Raw genomic sequence first — 20,863 nt, forward strand, 5'->3', positions numbered from 1 at the left:
GCATCGCACATCATGAGTTAATAGAGTGGTACAAATTTAAGAGAATGATGACATTCCATAGGCAAGCAGCAGCAAAATTAATTATGCACTGCTTTAACACATGCTAAAATATTGTGTTCTTCTGCTTACCCATCATACATATACGTAGAAAACGAACATTTTCCCCATTTTGCTATGACATGTACTATTGGCGAGCGTCTATTTAATGATGCCTTTGTCCGTGCTGTACCATTAACGTTGCATAACTATGTGCTTGGCCATCAAGGCTAGCTTGCCGAGGTTGTGGTACAGGGAATTCACCACCATCGCCACTTGCCCAAAACGGCTGTTGTCTGCAAGGGCGATTGCACATGTACAAATCTGCATGCACAGACTCTCCTCTTAAGCAGCTAGAGATTATGGTGTACTTGTACATTTTATAAACCAGGAAAATAAGTCACCAAATATATACATTTCATATATATGTATTCAGCTGTTGTGCATTCATATTTCATTCACATATAGACCTTTGACATGAAAATAGACGCAAAATGCATTGCGTATTTTTTGTGTAGAAGCTTATTAGTTGTTGGAGGCTTATCAATTACTGTATTCAGTTCAGACTGAAACTAGACAGAATATCTTGACTTCTTGATATTTAATTTTGCATTGACGAGCAAAAAAATATTTTAAACTATAATTGAAGTTCTGTAAACTCAAATGATGATTACACTCCATTAATGTGCAATAGCCTGAACCAACATTTAAATATATTCTTGGTTAGCTCAACATTAAGGAGCTTTCGACTGAAGGGTTTTAACGAAGGTACTTGAAATGGTTTAATTGCACTTGAAAAATCTGAATAATTGTCTCTGCTGAAGGTTTGCTGGTATATGTCTGTTTGTGTCTGTTCATATGGAAAGACTGCCTTTTAGAATAGTATCCTGTTTGAAGCATGTCGAGATTCATGAAATCATATCTTAAAAACCCTTTGTTGACCCACCGATGAATGAAGGCCTTCTCATGCCATGTCGGTCATGAGGATTGTTTGATTATACTTCACCATGCTGGTCAATGTGAGTTGATGAAGAGGATACCCAGGACCAATTCAGGTATCACTCCCCATGGATCTTAGCCATAGCTGGGAATCCACTTCATTTTGCCAGGTACATAGGGCAGTGCGCGAATTGCAACACAGCGCTTCATCGATAAAACGTTTATCCGTATGGCGATGTATTTCAGATTGAATACATTTAGCTGCAACAAAAGACTTTGGGTGTGACCTGATAATACAAATTTGAAGCCCATTATGTATATTGAAAGTGTAGAAGAGCGTTTTAGATTTTCAATATTGGATTTAATTTCATGGAGGGGAAAAAAACACCAAATGATGGGAGTTGTAAATATTTGGGGGTTGCAATACAAAACCCCGTTTACGTTTTCAGCTCTCGTTAAAAACTGAAGATGTACAGGATCCCTGAAGACTGCACCTGGTTATGTTTAGGCCAGTAATTTGTCCCCAAAATATGTTTCTATCAGTGGAAATGTTAGGGTGTCAACAACAGCGTTTGAATGATTACATTCAACAGATTACCACCAAGTTCAATGCGTGAAACTTTATAAATGATAGAAGTTGTTAATATGGAAATGCACATTTTACTGTTAAGTATGTTGCTGTATAATTTAAACATTTGCAAATTAAATTGACAGTTGGACTGGACTTGCGTGGATTGATGTTTAATCTTGTGTACGTTATATCTAAGGGTCATCTTGATTGAGCCTCAATGAACAGCACGTGAGACACTGCGTTTGAAATAGAAAATTATATTCTGTATTTTATTGTTTGTACATATACGGCCATTTAGTCCAGAGGTAACGTTGAAAGTCATGGGGGTTATTTGACCATACTTCGCCACGTTGGTTACTGTGGGCTGGTGAAGGCGGGGGGGGGGGGCACGGCTCAGTCCAAAAAATGTTTTGCTGCACCCGCCCTCTGCTGCACAAAACGTCTCGACAAAATCCTCGAGAACACAATTTGTTATGCATGAAAGTTGCTCCTCCAAGAACTATTATTCAGGCTCCAACCTGCTGAACCTTAAGACGTGACGACTTCGGGGTGAATGCGTGATTTGTCATACGAAATTATATTTGTGCATTATTATAGTTGTTTTGTAGAGTGATTGACATTCAAAAGCAAGATTTGTGGGGAGTTCCCTTTGACAAGTCACCAGTCACTTCCCGTGGACTGTGCAGGGTCTGGTCATCTTTATTGCACTAGGTGGCGCAAAAGTCCAACTTTACTCCGATGTTGCATGCATCAGCCATGATCAATCCACTGATGATGGCTGGTGTTCGTTGGTTGCAATGTCCGTGCCATTAAATGGTGCCCGTTAAAATAATGACTAGTGTAAACTTCGATTCAAAGCTTTCGTGACTGCAGGGATTCATATTCTTGGTTCTTTCGGTAAAGTCACGTAGATAGAAAAAAAAGTTAATAAAAATTATCACGACGTTTCGATTGCAACACAAGCAATCATCAAGTGTGAAAACCACAGCAAGAATTTTTTTTGAAAAAAGTGCGGTTTTTTTAACCAGTGTTACGCTGATTTTAATCTGCCAGTTGCTCTTATAAGGCAATTCTCGTGTTAAATTAAAAACAGCTTCGTTTAAAACTGTTGTATAGCATATATTTGTGGAAGCGGTGGCCAATTACCACGACAAAGTATAAACATGGAGTACTATCACAAGAATAGTTGTACGCATATGATAATCCTGTATTGTCCTAACATCCAGTTTGCAAACCACGTATGTAACCACTGGTACAAACAGTAATTTATACTGGTAGGAACCTCCTGGTTACACCAGCCCACAGGGAATTATTGTGTCCGTCGTGCAGGGAGGGGCTGGGTGGGGAGGGTGGGAGGGGCTGGGTGGGGAGGGGCTGGTCAACCCGTGGTGCCCTTATAAAACTCAACATTTAACCTACTCACGCCGGCTTGTGCCCACCCTCAGTCGGGCATATTTGCAGAATACACCACGCCGCCGTTGACCCTGGCCATTGACCGAGCAACCGAACGTTCCTACCAGCTCCCTCCGCAGGAATGTGTTTTATATAGTGGCCAATGCGATATTGGATGCAGACCTCAAGCCACAGGAGTTCATGATCCACCCGTGCAACGATCCACACCAAACTAATGCCTGCCTCCAAGCTGATTCCATCACTCTATCCCCTCAATTCATGCGGTCTTGAGCAGGTTAAGACACCACCATCGGAATTCCCATCGATGGTTCAGCACTGCAGACAGTTGAGCACCACCTCGTGATTTTCAGCGTTTGCCAAGACCATCGATTTTGATAAAAAAATGTTTTACCCTTTTATCTGGCAACAAAACTGACACCTTTTTTACAAGGAGTCATGTTTGCATTGACCACAATACTTGCGGTCGGAATGCAAACAAAAAAAACACAACTCTGATAATGTATGCACTGTCCTTGAAATTGATTGGTCCACACCCGACAGCTTTTCTTAGAGCCTCGTCTCACATGGTGTTGGACCAGATGACGGCAAAAGGCACACAACTCAAAGGCAATGCACCATCAGAGTATGAGAGCTCGGGGTAAGCATTTACACCATTGGAACCTCCTTTGCCAGTACCAAAATATGATTTAAAAAAATATCTATTTTCTCAACTTCCCGACCCATTCAGACTCGCTCATCAATAACCACTTGTCACTTTCATCATTAATTCACAGATTGTATTAATGTACCACCATCCTTCTCAACTCATCTTACTATTCTGCTGTACAAATTGTTAATTCTTTGAAGTGCCTTAATTAAGGTGCTTATACATTAACAAGACAGTATTGCAAGTGAATGTCTATGAAAAAAGATCACGCATTAGTGTGGTTTTTAACTAGTTTAATGACACAGACGCGCTCAGATATTCCATTTCTTGCAAAGGGTACAGCAATGCAGATTACGTCCTTGGGTTCAGCCTTATGTTTCAAAACGTGTGGGCATTTTCCACCACATACGTCTAGCACAGTTAACAGTACTTATAACTTTGTGTTGCATGTAGTTACACAGAGCAAAGCACAGCCAGTGGAGAGCATTAGTCAGATGTACTCAAAAGACTGCACAAACACATGATAACAAGTGCACATGCTCAACCAGTGGTATTGCAAACACTGAATGCGTGAAATATACTGACCAATCACATTTAATTACTATTTCAAAATGTTGATCACATGTATTTATTTATTACGATGTTAAGCTTATCACATTGGACACATTGACAAACATGAGTAGGTTTAAAAAATATGCACAGCCATTGATAAATGGACCAAAGTTCATTGCAAATTGGTGATCGATTCTGTTAATTGGATAACTATTTACGTTGGCGTGAGAACGGCAAGGTCTAGAACATTGATGCAAACTTTGTTCTCCAGTACAGCACTCAAATAAAGTTATTGAAAATGTTCAGACATTTAACTTTTGTGTCACTACTTCTGCTGTTACAAGGGCACACAAGGTACACACATCAACATTCAAAAGGTTTGTGGTGACAAACGATTACACTGGAAGCCTAACACACAATGTGCAAAGCTGTGCTCACTTAGGCTTAGGGAAGTATATATGCCTAGCAGTGCCAAAGCCAGAAATGTTTCCTTTCTAGATTCAAATGCCCGACGCTCAACATTACAGAACGTCGAGTTTGCGACTCCCGTTTTAGAAGGTGAGCTCTTTCTGCACATTCCAGAGGGTCTCTGCACTCTTCTGAACCTGAGCCTCCTCTTCTTTCTTCAGGGTCTGGTTGATGATGTCAGTGATGCCCTCGGAGCCAAGCACACAGGGCAGGCTGAGGAAAACATCATCATGGACTCCGTGCTGACCCTGCAACAAAAAGTGCAAACGCGTATTGGATATGGCAGCACTCGGAAGAGGTTCTAAGACATCCAGATCACATAACATAATATAAAAACATAATATAAAAAAAAACAGCAGTGTGTGTGTAGTTAAACTGGTAGGAACCTCCTGGTTACACCAGCCCACAGGGAGGGGCTGGGTGGGGAGGGGCTTGTGCCCACTCTCACAGTCGGGCATATTTGCAGAATACACCACACCGCCGTTGACCCTGGCCATTGACCGAGCAACCCAACGTTCCTACCAGCTCCCTCCGCATGAATGTGTTCATGCTATTGCTAGTTCTTTTCTCACTTAACGTGCAAAACTAACAAACTCCGATTAGACAATTAAAGTGTCCTTATAAATTCCACATGCACGTAAACAAGGCAACCACATGAGCAAAGTTTAAGGAGACACTGAAAATATTCCATCTAGTGTCTCTGGCACAGCCAACGTGGCTTACACAGAGGTGGTGTGTGGTGCCGCATTCATTAAATGAACATTACCTTGCAATGCGTGGAGACGGGGTGCACACGGCGCAGATTCTTCAGGATCGACTCTGCAAGGTCGGCCACGCTCAGGCCAATGGCCCAGGAGGTGTAGCCCTTCAGCTTGATGACCTCGTAGGCACTAAAAAACCGTCATAAGTGGTCAATATGCTGTGCACAAAGAATCACTCTTGACTTTAAATATTACTCAGCAGAACATACCTTTTCAAACATCCTTCATACATTTATTACATTTTGACAGAAGTCATAAATGTTATACATGAACATAAAATGTTACCAATTTATTCAAGTTTTTTAACTGCATATTTTATAGTCTTTGTGTGTGCATCATTACATGTATAGAATTTTCAAGCACACGGATGTTAAATGTGCATAGTTAATTCTAGATTTGAAGCTTTCGTGACTGCAAGTATTCATATTCTTAGGTTTTTTCGGTAAGTCACGTAGGTAAAAAATTAAAATTAATAAAAGTAAAATAAAAAATTAAATAAAAAATCACGACGTTTCGGAGGCAACACAAGCTTCCGTCTTCAGGTGGAACCGTCACAGCACGCTTGCTGTATCAAGTAAATGAGAGATTCCAAGAGATACTACCCCGTATATATACTGGTTGAGGGGGGGGGATGGGCCAGGAATGGCCCACTTTTTAGTCACCTACGTGACTTTACCGAAAAAACCTAAGAATATGTGCATAGTTAGCAGAAGCTTACCTGTCCACCTACCTGCTTGTGCACAGACTTCCAGTCCTCACCATCCTTCGGCGTGCCGATGTCAGGGTTCAGGGACTGCAGGCCAACCCCGGCCACGTTCACGCCACTCCAAACAGGCACTGGCAGCACACAAGCAAAGCATGCTCACAATTATTAAATACATATTGAATCATTTTAATTTTCATAATTCAATGAATAGGTGCAAAGGATGACATAAAACATGGTTCGAGATTGTGTTTTCTTCTCTTGTATATTAAAACTCACACATTTTAATGCAAAATTTGTGACATTAAGTAATCTAGATGCGGGGGGGGTAAACACACAATCCTAAAATCAATATTAGCTCTATCACAATGAGCCTTATTATAGCCACACAAGAAATCAAACTGTACAACTTTACAGCCTTTCATCAATTCACTGCTAGGACAAAGACATCACCACACCATGGACTGTTATTTCATCAAACTTGGAGGGGTGAAGTGGGGGTGAGTACCAAATACTGGTTCAGATGTAACTGCCACAATAACGTTCACCAGTTCCAGGAATAGAACCAAGGATGGCCTGGGCTCCAAAAGGTAGTGCACTACAACCACTGTGCCACTGCTCCTAATAATGAACTATCAAATATAATTGCTTGCTTGCAGTTGTGGGAGACCAGACATTTTCTTACCGCTGGAGTCACCGTGCTCGCCGATGATCCAGCCGTGGCAGCTGGCGGAGTTGACGCCCAGGCGCTCGCTCATCAGGTAGCGGAAGCGAGCAGAATCCAGATTGCAGCCACTGCCGATGACGCGATGTTTGGGCAGCCCGCTCAGCTTCCATGCCACGTAGGTCAAGATGTCCACTGTCACGCACAAGGGAGAAAAACGCTGTGAACTCCAGTTGAAAAAAAAAATGTACAAAGACTAACCGCTTTAATCCACGGTGATCATTACGCAGTGTCAAATCGCTGATCGCAAAAACTTTATCGTGTAGGATTGTGAAAACAAAATTACTCGTTATCCTACATCTTGTGACTCAAAGCAATGGAGACTAAAATCAATAGCTGGGTACAAAGAAACAAGTGAACAATTTGCGAAGAGCATGAGGTTGCCATCTCGCCACTCTTTGTAGGGCCTCACCGGGGTTGGAGACGACAAGGAGGATACAGTTGGGGCTGTACTTGACGATGTTGGGGATGATGAACTTGAAGATGTTGACGTTGCGCTGCACGAGGTTGAGGCGGCTCTCGCCCTCCTGCTGACGCGCACCCGCGGTCACGACCACGAGGACGGGAGCCGGCCGTCACCGAGTAATCTACACAAGCAACCGCAAGTGTCACTCGCAAATGCATGGTCCGTCAAGGAATACAACCTTGACAAATATATATTTCATTTAAAAAATAATAACACTGATAAAAAATATATACATTAAAGAGCAAAACATTTGAAAACCCCTTTTTAAAATAAAAGGTTTTTAATTGCACTTGTCCATCTGTGAGGTGCCCAGTGTATTCTGGCGTCTGGTCACAATTAATACACACCCTTGTCAGCCACAATCTTTGCCGTCTTGAGGAAGAGGCTCCCGTGCAGCAGATCCATCATCTCTCCCTTGAGGCGGTCTTCGACCACATCCACAAGGGCCAGCTCGTCCGCCAGGTCCTGTAGTGCGTCACAACCGTGTCCTCAAGTCACCCTCAGTGTGCAAACTCACCACCGCCCACAATGCCAGAGGCAATCACGTAACAAGCAACCTTAAATATACGACACCCATAAGAACTGAACGCATGCCAACATTTTAAATATAGCATTATGTCTATGAAGTACCAACAAAACACCATGACACATCTTGCACCAGCTACAACTTGGCTTATTAAAACGCTTTGGTTTGCAAGTATTTACAATACTATAAAGTATTTTTTTTACATATAAAAAAATCCTTGGTCAAGTATCATATTTAAAATGGAAAAAGCTTGCTTCGAAACATTAACTATGAATCATTTTCAAGGGATTACTACAGTGGGTCACTCCTAGTGTGCATGGCTTCCATTCAATTTCTGTTTAAGTGATACAAGGAAATGTGACTTTTACAAGGACATTCCTAAACAAAGTTACACAGAAATATAGACCTCAAGTCCATTTACAGATAATGCTGTATCTTTTAAAAGTATTTTCAGCAAACTCATAGCTCAGCATGAAAAAGAACTTGTTTTTATACACATGACAAGCTTAAGCATGCAAACAAAGAAGCAGGTTGCTTAGAACTGCAAAAACGTTTCCCTGATTACAGATTGTCAGGTCAGATTTGTAGAGACCTTGTAAAAAATATGATTCTGTACAACAGGTACAAAAGACCTACGTTCAAATCTTTCATTTGCAAACACTACTCGATTCATAGCTAATATTATATAAATGTATTTATATGATTATCACCTACATGTTTAACATCCCCCATTGCCATGCAAGTGTTAAACACAATGTGCATGTAAACATCACCAACAATTTTGAAGTGCATTGTGGTACTCTGGTCTTAAAACACCATTAAAATACATTTGAGCAAATGTCATCGATTGACGGCAGAAGTGATTCAGTCAGACAACTGTGGACCAATTTCATCATTAGGACTCATCAGCACTTGAGTACATCACTGAAACTGCGCACACTGAAATGCTACATCTGGTCAATTTTGCTGTACGGAGTAGAGACGTGGACACTGACAACAACAGCAACAAAAAGGCTCGAAGCTTTCGAGATGTGGCTGTATGGAAGAATGCTGAAAATCCCATGGACAGCCAAAACCACCAATACACAAGTTCTGCAAGATATGGGCACTGACAGGCAACTGCTGAAGACCATCATTAGCAGGAAGTGTTACTACCTAGGCCACATTGCCCGAAACGACCACAAATACCAGCTATTAAAGCAAATCCTGGAAGGAAAAATCGAAGGGAAAAAACGACCAGGACGGCCAAAAACGACATGGCTCAGTAACATCAAAACATGGCTACAATTAACAACAGCACAAACTCTACACGCCGTGCTAGACCTGGGACCAATATCATCGTGAAGTCGCACACGCCGTTAGGCAGCACTAAAAAAGAAGCACTTCAGAAGATGCTGATGGTTTTTGCATAGGTTGTTTTAAACGTAGGTATTTCCATCATTTCCAGATTTGAATATCACACAAAAACCAGCCTTACATTTTCTATTCAAATAATTGTTGGTGTGTCAAACAGGTTCAGGGACAAACTCTGATTTGCCCTTTGCATGGGTGGGATAAATAGCTGACAGAAATATCTGAGGTGCAGAAAGAGGAGCCATCTCCCAAAAATAGCCAATACGATTACCTCCTAATACAGCACCAGCAAGAAAGTAGAGTGAGAACATAAAATAGACACTGTACCACATTATAACCGACAAAGTATACCACTTTCACGACCCCGCTGAATATCAAAGTAACACAATACAGGATGCAACGCATCCCCTTAAATTGTAGATGCAAAATACTGCTAATAAATACAAATGTTTTGTTAAAAGTACACTATTTTAATCAATGGCCCGTTTTTTCAACTACAACTTAAGCATGGGTACTGCATTGTGTAAGAGGCCTATCATAATTTAGCAGTTGTGACTGTGGGCAGACTTCGTGGAACAAGGCGTCGTGTTTATGCAGGCATTTGACTGTTTGCCACTGCAGTGACCTCTGGTCGGGAAAAAACGGATCACATGAGAAGAACAGAACAATCCATTTCACCAAATGGAGACGTATACAGTGCATGCAATACAAATATAGCTACGTGAATAGTTACTTTATTTGTAAAGGAACATACTTGCTCGTGTGCATTATTAGAACTAACCTACATTTATTTCCTCTTTGCTATGGCTGCTCCCACAAAATCTGGTTCGGTGGCTTTGTAGCTCATGACTACAATCTGTCAAACATGATTTACAGACACCATTGCAGCAGCATGATTAATATTCAACAACAAGATTAGACTTTTAACCCATTTCGTGTATTTTAATATCAAACTTACTCGAATTCGCAATATTCTATGTGCAAAGCACGGATTTAATATTATAACATTTATGAAAATATTTATACAATGATAATGTTGTTTGAATGGTTTGTTTGAAATTGATAAGGGGACAATGTTTGAAATAGCAAGGATTAAACAAAAGCAAACAAAAATGGGGACAGATAAAGGTTGCTAAAGGTCCAGATAAAGGCAGATTAAGGTCCAAGATTGTACAATAGGCAATGAAATGTATGCCATTGTAGTGCGTATGTTTAGTGCATACAGATTCTTGGGTGAGAGCCCACAGGCAGCTGGCAGTAAAGGTCAAATTAATTTAGGCCACGTTTGAAGCCTCTGGGGCCTCTCATACCCCTTGGAATTCGTGGAGATAAGTGGTCCCTTGTGACTCGAGTCGAGTTCCAAGGGACCACTTGCTCAAGGATCAGCATGGTAATGTTAGGGGTCGAAGTCTGAGGGTGTTGGTGTGTGTGGAGGTGTCCTTCTCACCCTGAGCAAGACGCTGATGGCAGCTGCCATGCCGACTTGGCCGACACCAACGATGGTCACCTTGCTGTGGGGAGGATCCCTCTCCTTGCTGGGCACCATCTCGTGGATCAGCTTTCCCTTGGTGGATGCCATGGTGTCTCAACTAGTTCTACAAAGACACAACCGGAGCATAACTTGATTACAAACGCTTCGCACATGCATATACAAATTGTATTTATATACTGTACTATGCTTATCGATGCCTGTATCATTGCGTCCATGGACAGTGTTCTGCAAATCCTCTGGATGTATTTTTCCACAACCTCTAATCTGCAATGCCGTGGGACATTTGTGAACGTGCACCATCATGCTTTGGCTGTATACATTAGACGATTAACGGTGACATCTGTAGAAACTAAAATACCAGTGGAATGTCATACAATTAATGAAAGTTTTTATCAGCTTTTCCAAGGTTTTGAAAGGTGCATCCAAATAACAAAATGTTAAATGCTTTACATTTTTGGTATCAAACTTCACAATATGCAATGGAATGTGAAATATGCATGCATTAAGAATGTTATCCACCCTCTAAATAATAGTGTAAGGGGCAGCTTTATAAATAACCCAAATTGAGATTGCGATAGAGTACTTGTATGTAAATAGACAACAGTGACCCATATAAAGATCAACTATTAATTATCAAGCTAAAAATTCCTGCATATAGAATCTTATTCATTCAAATGAAGCATGGACAGACAAAAAACTTGAGGGCAAGCCTTTAAATTGGATAACCGGTATTAAAACGCTCATACAGCGTTTTCTGCAGTGCAAACATTGATCAGATGAACAAAGCAAAATTTATGCTTACTGATAACAAGACGTTCAGTACAGTGCATTGACAAGCGTGGCTTCTGTACCATGAACAGTGCCCTTACATTTATTTTTTGGTCACATGCAATCCGCACAACAGTTGGTGTGACCGACAAGCATATATTTAACTTGCACAAGACAAATACAACCGCAGTAATCCTTGGGGACACAAGTTGTAGGTTATATAACAAAAAAAAACCCAGTGGTCTGCTTGGTAGTCATTTTCTCTCTTGCCTGCCACGAATGGTTACGGCTGCTGCTGCACGTACACCAATGTACAGTCAAATCAACTCATACTCATGGGGCCAGTGACTCAATTTCCGTTATGACACAGCATTTAGACGTCAACTAACGAGTAGTAACTGACAGGGAGAAAGCTAAAAATATTGCAATGGCTATGTCTACATTTTTCACAGCATAAATGATGAATTAACATGTTACTTGCACAATAACTCGGTTCAATGTAGCAGTGCGTGTAATAGAAACCAAACACTCACTGTGCAAACCAAACTTGCAGTCATTGCGTGTTGCTCTGGCAAAGGGCCTCCATCACAATCAGTGGGGGGGGGGCATATAATTGGCATCTGGTATTCAACAACAATCGTCAAAGGCGACAGATGTTGGGGCCATATATCTAATACAATTATAACTTTCAAAACATTGTAGTACATTAGTATAGACTTGTGGAGGTAGTAATACATCTTGCTGGATAAAACACAGGTTATATAAATGTATTCCCTCGACTTATTTGGCACCGAGCCACTCCCTGAAGGTGTGTCCTTCGTATGGAATGTGGTTGTAACCTTTAGGGGACATGCTTATGGAAGCAAGAAATCAGCAAAATAGCAACACTTTCCACGTACCATAAAGACTGCTCCTACGCTATTCAAGCTACAAGCAAAGATAATACCCCAAGCCCTAATTATGTATGACGATTAGTTTCACATATTAACTAAATGTGCAAGCCATTAAAGTTACATTAGACAACCTCTTTGTAATATTTTGTATTGATGTTTCTACCAATCTGTTCAAAAAGTGCACTTCTCTTTTTTGCAATTTTAATTCTTAACATTTGCACAATTACACAATCTTATCTCACTGCAATATCACAAATATTACATGCACAACAAATGGCAACATAATTTTTTTTTAAGTATCTTGCACATACAAACTCTTCTTGATGGATTGATTTACTCAATTTAGAAAAAAAAAATCCGATTACAAAAAAGAATGTGCATATAACTTGGGTTTACTGAAGTAGTATACTGATGATTTGACATTTAAGTCCTGCATCAATCCACTGCTAAAATATGATTTTCCCACGCCATATAGCCAATGGGAGTTGTCTGGCCATACTTCACCACTCCGGTCAGTGCGAGTTGGTGAAGGCGGGTAGACAGGACGGGGGGGGGGGGTCAGATATCACTGGCCAATGATATGAGTCAAGCAAATTACTCAGGGCGCGGGGTTCACATAGTTGCCTAAGTATCGGTGTGAATGCATTAGTCCTCCAGCAAAAAGCATAGCCCAACCAAATAGCACAGGCCCTTCCCTTGCCTACGTGGCCAAAAAGGTGGGGTGTGTGCTTTTCAACAAAACTGAAATTCCAACAAAACTGAATTTAGACATGAATATTTTACATTTTATAAGTCTATGCAAATCAACGTTCATACATTTTTTTTATTCACAGGCAATGTTTAAACTCATACACAAAATTATATTTAAAATTCTGCTACTAAACCAAGTGTCTTTACTTAAACCTATAAAAACAAATTCCAGGAGGAAAACACACCAACAGTAAAGTACTTGCAATGTACACCAAAATGAAACTGGTAACGACCCGCAATACAATAAAAAAAAACTCAACTTTCTATTACATACAATTATTGTAATTATTAGCTAGGCAAAGAATATAAATTATCCAGTATTCTATTTCGTGATAGAACACAACGTAAAAAAAATTAAGCCTAAACATTTTCCACAATGACCAAGTGCCCAACCGTGATGTAAAAGATAACTAAATAATGAATAACCCTGAGCGCATAGAATGCCGGCTGGTCTGACATCCCACGCCAAGGGCGTTTATAACCCAGACGCCAGCTTGCAGCCTGACCTCCGGGAAGACATTAAAAGTCTAACATTTAGACTTTTTTGCGGAACAATTTAATCACCATTCCAGGTGTAAATTAACACTCTTAACATGACAAAACACATCCGCAAAGTCTTCATAGCAAATAGCTAATTAAGGGCTGCGCAATGCTTAAGTAGGTCAACTCGTGCCCAAAAAAGCAACTCTAGTGCACCTATATTTTGCCTGTTACGTTTCACTGCACATCATTTCTTTAAAGATTTAAAAGAACGTATAGTCGGGACTTGTTTAGAACATCAACCTTCCTCCAACGTGGCTCCATTTCGTGTAGGTGGTGTTTGCTCAACCATCCTCCACTCGAATTTGTCCGCTGCAATGGACAATTCTGAAGTGCATGATGCACAGGACAATCCACTGCTAGATGAGGGTGTCTCCTCAAGCTGTGTCAGTCCTAGGGGCTATTTGACCATACTTCACCACGCTGGTCAGTGTGGGTTTGGTGGTGGAGAGGTTAGACGTGAGCGCATACCAATACAAAACAATGGAATATCTTCTTGGTTCTTTCGGTAAAGTCACGTAGAAGGGAAATAATAATAAAATAATAAAAATAAAACATAATAAAATACAATTCTCACAATGGATTATGTTTCACTGCCCTTATTGACATGTCAAATGTGGCCCTAAACGAGTCAAAGTGAACCAATTTTTTTAAGGAAGACCTGGGTAACAACTAAATTGTGCGTTCCAATTAAACCATCGCCTTTTTATCGGAAGGCTCAAAATTCAACCAAATATATGGTTGTACCTCTGAAAAAAAAAGCTTCATAGCTTATCGGATTCGTCCACTATAAATACATATTCTGACCGCTGCAGGAGAAGCTAATGCTGGTTGAGGGCTTCCCGGTACGAGGCCACAACTGCAGCCGTGGTGACGATCCGAGCGCGATGCAACAGGACAATCATCGCAAGCCATCGCATAATTACACATCGCCACAACTCATCGGCCTATACACGACGCCTCTCACCACACGCATGGCAGGCAGCGAGGTTGATTAAACAGGCACGAGTCAATGAAGCCAGGCTTCACATAACGGGGTTGTGTTTTCTCTCTCTCTCTCTGTCACCGACAAAGGGATGAATATATAATAATTATTGTTGTTTTGCGAGGCGCAGAATGAACATTCCTTTGCGCAGAATCGGCCTCACAAAGAGACAAAAAAATGACATTCGTTACTCAACGACGACTAGGGTTGCTGTTAATGTGTGTGTGCGTGATTAGTGATTAACGCGATATAAATGATAACGCGGTGGCCGCTTGCTAATGCCCACACGTACCGGGGAACACGACGACGGCGAGAAGCAGAGAAGAGGAGCAGGAGGCGGCGGCTGCAGGCGGCGGAGCGGGGACGCGGAGTGCGTCAGAAGCGGGGGAGCGCGCCCTCCTCTAGCCCCGCTGACGTCATCACGCACGCGGGCGAGCCCCTCCCTCGTCGCTCGTGACGTCATCACGCACGCGGGCGAGCCCCTCCCTCGTCGCTCGTGACGTCATCACGCACGCGGGCGAGCCCCTCCCTCGTCGCTCGTGACGTCATCACGCACGCGGGCGCGCGCCCTCCTCTAGCCCCGCTGACGTCATCACGCACGCGGGCGAGCCCCTCCCTCGTCGCTCGTGACGTCATCACGCACGCGGGCGCGCGCCTTATTCTCGCCCCGCTGACGTCATCACGCACGCGGGCGAGCCCCCTCTCCCTCGTCGCTCGTGACGTCATCACGCACGCGGGCGAGCACTCTACGCGCAATTCCGCTCAGGCCGTCATGACGTCATCACGCACGCGTAACCCTTCGGCGTCCACCGCCAACCTTCATCCAATGACGCGCGCGCAACTCTGCCGCAGCCTTCGACCGCTTGACGTCATCGCGCACGGTGGGGGGGGGGGGTGACCGCGCGTTGCCCCTCCCCCCCCCGCCGCCCCCCACCGTCGCAGCGTCACATCTCGCGTGACGTCACCGCGCACGCTGTCAATGCGACATACGTACGCGTGACGTCACCGCGCACCCTCATCGCACTGGGCTTCGTCTGCCGTTAGTTCGTGTGACGTCATCACGCAACACCCCCCACCCCCTTCTCATCGAGCATGCATCCACTTAGCGAAATAAATAATGTCACAATATATTTATCTCCACATAAAAAAAATGTAGGCATTTCTTACACAACCCATTAGCCGGACGACCTTCTGGGAGTGCTTTTATGTTTTTTTTCATGTGGAAAGGATATGTGGAGACATCGCTTATTTATTTTGTCATTTATATTCTCGACAACGACAAACTAACTCAGGGAGCCAACGCTACAATTACACAACTTAAGCAATGCCTATATGGTAACGCATTGTATAATTGTAGCAATCAAACTGAAATACCATTCAAATGAACGATTTTGGTAAGGTGGTAAAGAGTGACAATTTTCCAGCCCAATGAACTGCACATTAAATTAATTCAGACCAATGTTAGATGCCCTGGTGACACATTTTACCGTCCCTATTCATCTCGTGTATAGGTTGGTATCATGTTTCATGATGAATGGCCCTCACTTCTCGAGCAAGCGCCTTCTATTCATATGGTCCACCTGTTTTCAGCCATTACATTTTTGTTAAGTCATTGCCCATTGATTGTTTCCTCTAGAGGGCCGTCCATAAATGACGTCACGCACCTAGGGTGGGGGGGGGTCAGACATTTGTGACGATGTGTGACGAGAGGGGGGGTGAGAAATGTGACGTCACATCAAAATGCGCAACTTTAAATAAAGACAACACGTTCTACTTAATTAAATAGACTTTTTAATAAAAGTTTTCTCCTACAACATCAGAGTGTAGCACCACATTAAATACGCACTACAATGACAATAGTTTCAAGCGATTTGAAGCATGTTTTGTTTTGGGGGGGGGGCAGAGCTTTGTGACGTCATATTTGAGGGGGGGGGCGTCCTGACTTTTTGTGAAGCCGTGTGACGAAGGGGGGGGGGGGGGTAAAAAATCGTCCAAAATCGAGTGACGTCATTTATGGACGGCCCCAAGCCTGTAAATCTCGTTTTTCGAGCAGCCACATTGCAGGAGCATTACTCCATCCTGACGCTGAAGGGGCATTACTGATCCATTGCCAACTCAGTTTCCACAATTGCATCAGGAGTTGCAGCAACAGCGGCCTTATACAACCGTCGCCTACTCACAATGACAAAACATGTTCGAATAATTGGTTATTCACTATTCTGGCAAATCGCCCGATGATGCTGGTTGATGTAATTACCAGCGAAACGTTACGGTAGTCAAATTGTAAATGTTGTGCATTTACTCTCCAACACACAGGTGGGCTGAAGTAGTCACTAACTGGCGCGTTGTTCACGTGACAAACCTTACTGGCTGTGTCGGGTGGTGGAGGGTTACGACACATGTATACTTACGCCATCTAATCCAAAAGCCTTTATTATGAATATTGGTCGCGAAAGCCTACGTGTTAAACTGTGTTTAATTTATGTAATAAATTAAAAAATCGTATTCCCTGCCATGACCCCCTTGCCCTCCAATGCAGTCCATCACCTTTTTTTTCCAGGCGTATCGAGATGTGATTGCACTTCGATGCTAACTAAATATAAATAATTAGAGTCGTTTGTGTTAAGGATTTCTTCTTTCGAATGGCTGATGTAGATGCCGAACAGCTACGTGGAAGATCAAATCGAGGGATATTCTGCGTTGTGTCTTTCACAAGGATAATGACCGATATGTCGATAGAGTATGATTAAAACAAGTTAGATTTTCATTAAATAGAACCACAGCCAGTGTCCATCACATCTGAAGCACACATGTATACAGGTACCATATGCGGTGTTTATTAATATTTTAAGAGTTAACAACATTTCTCTATTTAAGGCCTCGACACAGAGGCGTAGTTTCTCTTTGTGCCTATGTTTGCTCTCTCTCTATGTATCTCTGTGATATATGTCTGCTTATATCTCTATCTATATGTCTCTGGTTCAGTGTTTAATCTCTGTCTCAAATTTAGCATTCTCAGGAAGAATGTAATCAACCAGATAGGGTGTTGACTGTTATGTTATCCGACTCTCTGTTGTATTACATTACATTTCTAAGTATACTAGATTTGTGTTTCTATTTAATTTATACCTGATGATGATTGCTTGTGTTGCAATCGAAACGTCGTATGCTAGTATTTAATTTAATTTATTATTGTATCTCTATACGTGACTTTACCAAAAGAACCAAAGAATAATTCCTGCAGTCACGAAAGCTCAAAATTAAGTTAACAACCTTGCAAATATCGAGGCCACATCCATTGGGTCTAACACCGACTGTACGGTTCTTGACTGCAGCTATACACAGACGACAGCTCCCAAAGCCGAAATGCGCAGTGGTCCAAAAATAACCTGAATGCGCCATTCACACTGGGGCAAACCAACTAAGGTGCTGCACATGTACTGTATTAGCAATCACCCCGTACTCTTCAACGTTATCATTCTAAAAGCCAAATACGTTTTTTGTATCAGCCATGTGGATAACGGTTAGGGTTAACGTTAACTATAGCCACATAGATGTTTAATGCAATGGCAAATCTTGGGGTTTGTTGAATGCCAGTAAAGAGATATTAAGCCCTGCTCTCTTTTAGCCTCGCCGCAGTAGTATAAGGAAGTCACGTCCGGCACGTAAGCCGCTGCGTGTGGTTTGCGGCTGACACTCCCCCATGCTCGCACGTCGGCATGACGCACCCACAATTGCTGCCCGATCTCCATCCACCTCCAGCACAAAAGCCACAATGGAACGTGTGGGCCACCCCCCTCCCCGCCAACCTTTTCCAAGCAACTGTGCCTCCCACGGGGCAAATACAGTTTGGTTTTGGTAGCATTGAGTGCAATGGTAGCGTGGAGGGTGGACACGATGAAGGGCATTGAAGGTTGGGGGCTGAAATCAATAAAATTAAATAAATATGGTCATTCACGCTGAACCTCTCTGCGTGCTGTTTTCACCGCACGATTTTATTTTTCTAAGACACTGTGCAACAAGAAGGGGTGCGTGCGACATCCATCGGCCAATTGGACCGAAAGCCTTTCATGAATAGAGTGACACCCACAGCACAAGAATGCACACAAAAAAATAATTTGATTAAATTAGATTTTTTTTTTCACTGTACAAGGGGTGGCAGTGGCTCAGGGAGGCCTCCTCCAGCAGTAGATATATCCTTGCGGATATTACTAGTTTAAAACACATTCCTGCGGAGGGAGCTGAAAGCGCATGATGCAGTGACCATCTTATTTGATGGTTAACCAAAAGCCGCTGCGAGGATGGCCAGATTTCTCGTGATGGTTTATGCTCCTTGACGAGATCAGCAAGGTATTGTTTAATTTGTGGCAAGCACTTTGTGTATAATGATTGCGACCTTATAATGTATTCTTTCGATAACTGGAAGCCAATGCAGCTCAGCGAGCACTTGGACGGACATGGCCACATCTTGCATTACCCATCACGACACGCGCCAAAGAGCTTTGTACATGATGCAGATTGGTAATGTTTTTGCCAGACGTCCCATAGAGTAGTGAGTTGCATATAATCGAACCTTGTTCATACTATGCTACACACCACCACGTGGGCCGTCATGACTCACGTGAATGTGTCGTAGAGCCCTGATATGAAAATTGCAGGACCTGACCATGTTTTGCACGTGGTAATCAAATGACATATTCCGTCTTGATCTGAAGCTTTCGTTGCTGCAGGAATCCACACTCTTTGGTTCTTTCGGTAAAGTCACGTGGGTAGAAAATAATAATAGATCACGACGTTTCGATCGCCGCACAAGCGATCGTCCTCAGGTGGGATAGAGAAACAGGCTGCTGAAACGAAGTCCTTATTATATATGTAGGGGTGTCAGGCGAAGGATTCCCACCAATAGGAGGGGGAGTGGGATGGTGACAGGAGAAGGGGGAGGAGCAAGCGAGGAGATATAAGGGAGAGAACGGGCCGGAAGGAGGGAAGCTTGACAGGTACGAGATTGAGACGGTGGGGGACAGGTGTGGATGGGAGAAAAGGAATAAAAGACGAACCCCCTGCAACCTTGTGTCGGCTCTCCTTTACATATACACAGAGCCGAGAGGTGGGGGGGGGGGATAGCCGCATTGGGCAAGAGGGTGGGGGCTAGAGATTGTGCCTAAGCGAGTGGGAAATCCAAAGATGGAAACCGAGATGGGTGCGAGTCTTAGGGGTGGCCATTGTATTGTGAGAGATTAGCATGTCAATGCAAACGAACCAACGCAAACATATATTCATTATCAACGTTTTTGGGTTTAGATCGCGTTATTTATAAATGTGTCGTAACCCTCCACCACCCGACACGACCAATCAGTAAAAAAGTGTCACGTTGACAAAAGACAAATAGTTCACTGCTTTAGCCCGCCGGTGTGTTGAAGCGTTAAACCACAACATTTACAATTTGAGTACGACGTTTCGCTGATAATTGCATCCAGCATCATCGGGCAATTCGCCAGAATTAAAGCAAACATATATGCTGGTTGAGTGTGGTGCTGAGCGTCTTTAGATGAGTTGAAAACTGAATCCTGCAAGTCTGCGACCGCCACACCTGATCCTTCCATGAATGTTTGCGCCTGAGCCTGAGTACCAACTAGCAGAACCTCTGATTGTTCTGGAATAAACAGCATTTTGTTTCATTCAAACCACACGTGCACCGCTCGCATGCAATCTTCGAGGTTACCGAGGCTCTCCATATCTAACTTTGATTTCACTGCGGTGTACAATTGTGCATCATCAGCATAATGATGAGACTTGATGGCATACGATGAGATGACATCAGCGATCGGAGAGACGAATGTTGACAATATGAAGGGCGTGAGGATGAACCTCTTTGGTACGCCAACTAGACATGGCATAGGCGATGGCTGTTCGTCACCCAGCTTGACAAAAAAAAAGACAAACTGTGATCGACCATGCAGCTATGGCTCAATCCACCCGTGTCATACTTGTTACAACAAACCTTGACCTTAGCCGTCCGATGAGTATCTCATAGTCGATGGTGTTGAAGGTAGTTGAGAGATCAAGACCAACCAACGCTGCGGCTGCACCGGTCACCCATGGTCTTGTAGCAGTCTCAGTGCTGTGGAACTTCCTAGTGGGGCAACTGTACTGGGTTGAATCTGCCCATCACAGCAACGTGGGGAAGTGACCGCTTCAGATAAAGGCGCTCTACAACCTTTGAAATCGTACTCATGGTTAGAGATTGGGCAAGAGTTTGCGAGGCCACTATGGCTCA

General features: G+C 42.9%; 1 protein-coding gene across 1 annotated transcript; it reads right to left on the bottom strand.

The window, feature by feature from the left end:
• Positions 1–3,883: 3,883 nt before the first annotated feature.
• Positions 3,884–15,020, bottom strand: LOC133350316 (L-lactate dehydrogenase-like). Its single transcript, XM_061564529.1, is given in 9 exon segments — positions 3,884–4,873; positions 5,392–5,544; positions 6,117–6,223; positions 6,775–6,948; positions 7,226–7,373; positions 7,375–7,400; positions 7,627–7,744; positions 10,606–10,753; positions 14,879–15,020. Coding segments are annotated over 8 exon segments (1,023 nt in total). The 5' UTR covers positions 10,738–10,753; positions 14,879–15,020; the 3' UTR covers positions 3,884–4,708.
• Between the last annotated feature and the right edge of the window lie 5,843 nt (positions 15,021–20,863).

The sequence above is a fragment of the Lethenteron reissneri genome, chromosome 33, assembly GCF_015708825.2.
Source record: "Lethenteron reissneri isolate LAM-NWPU_2019-01 chromosome 33, ASM1570882v1, whole genome shotgun sequence".
In the NCBI taxonomy this organism is placed as follows: Eukaryota; Metazoa; Chordata; class Hyperoartia; order Petromyzontiformes; family Petromyzontidae; genus Lethenteron; species Lethenteron reissneri.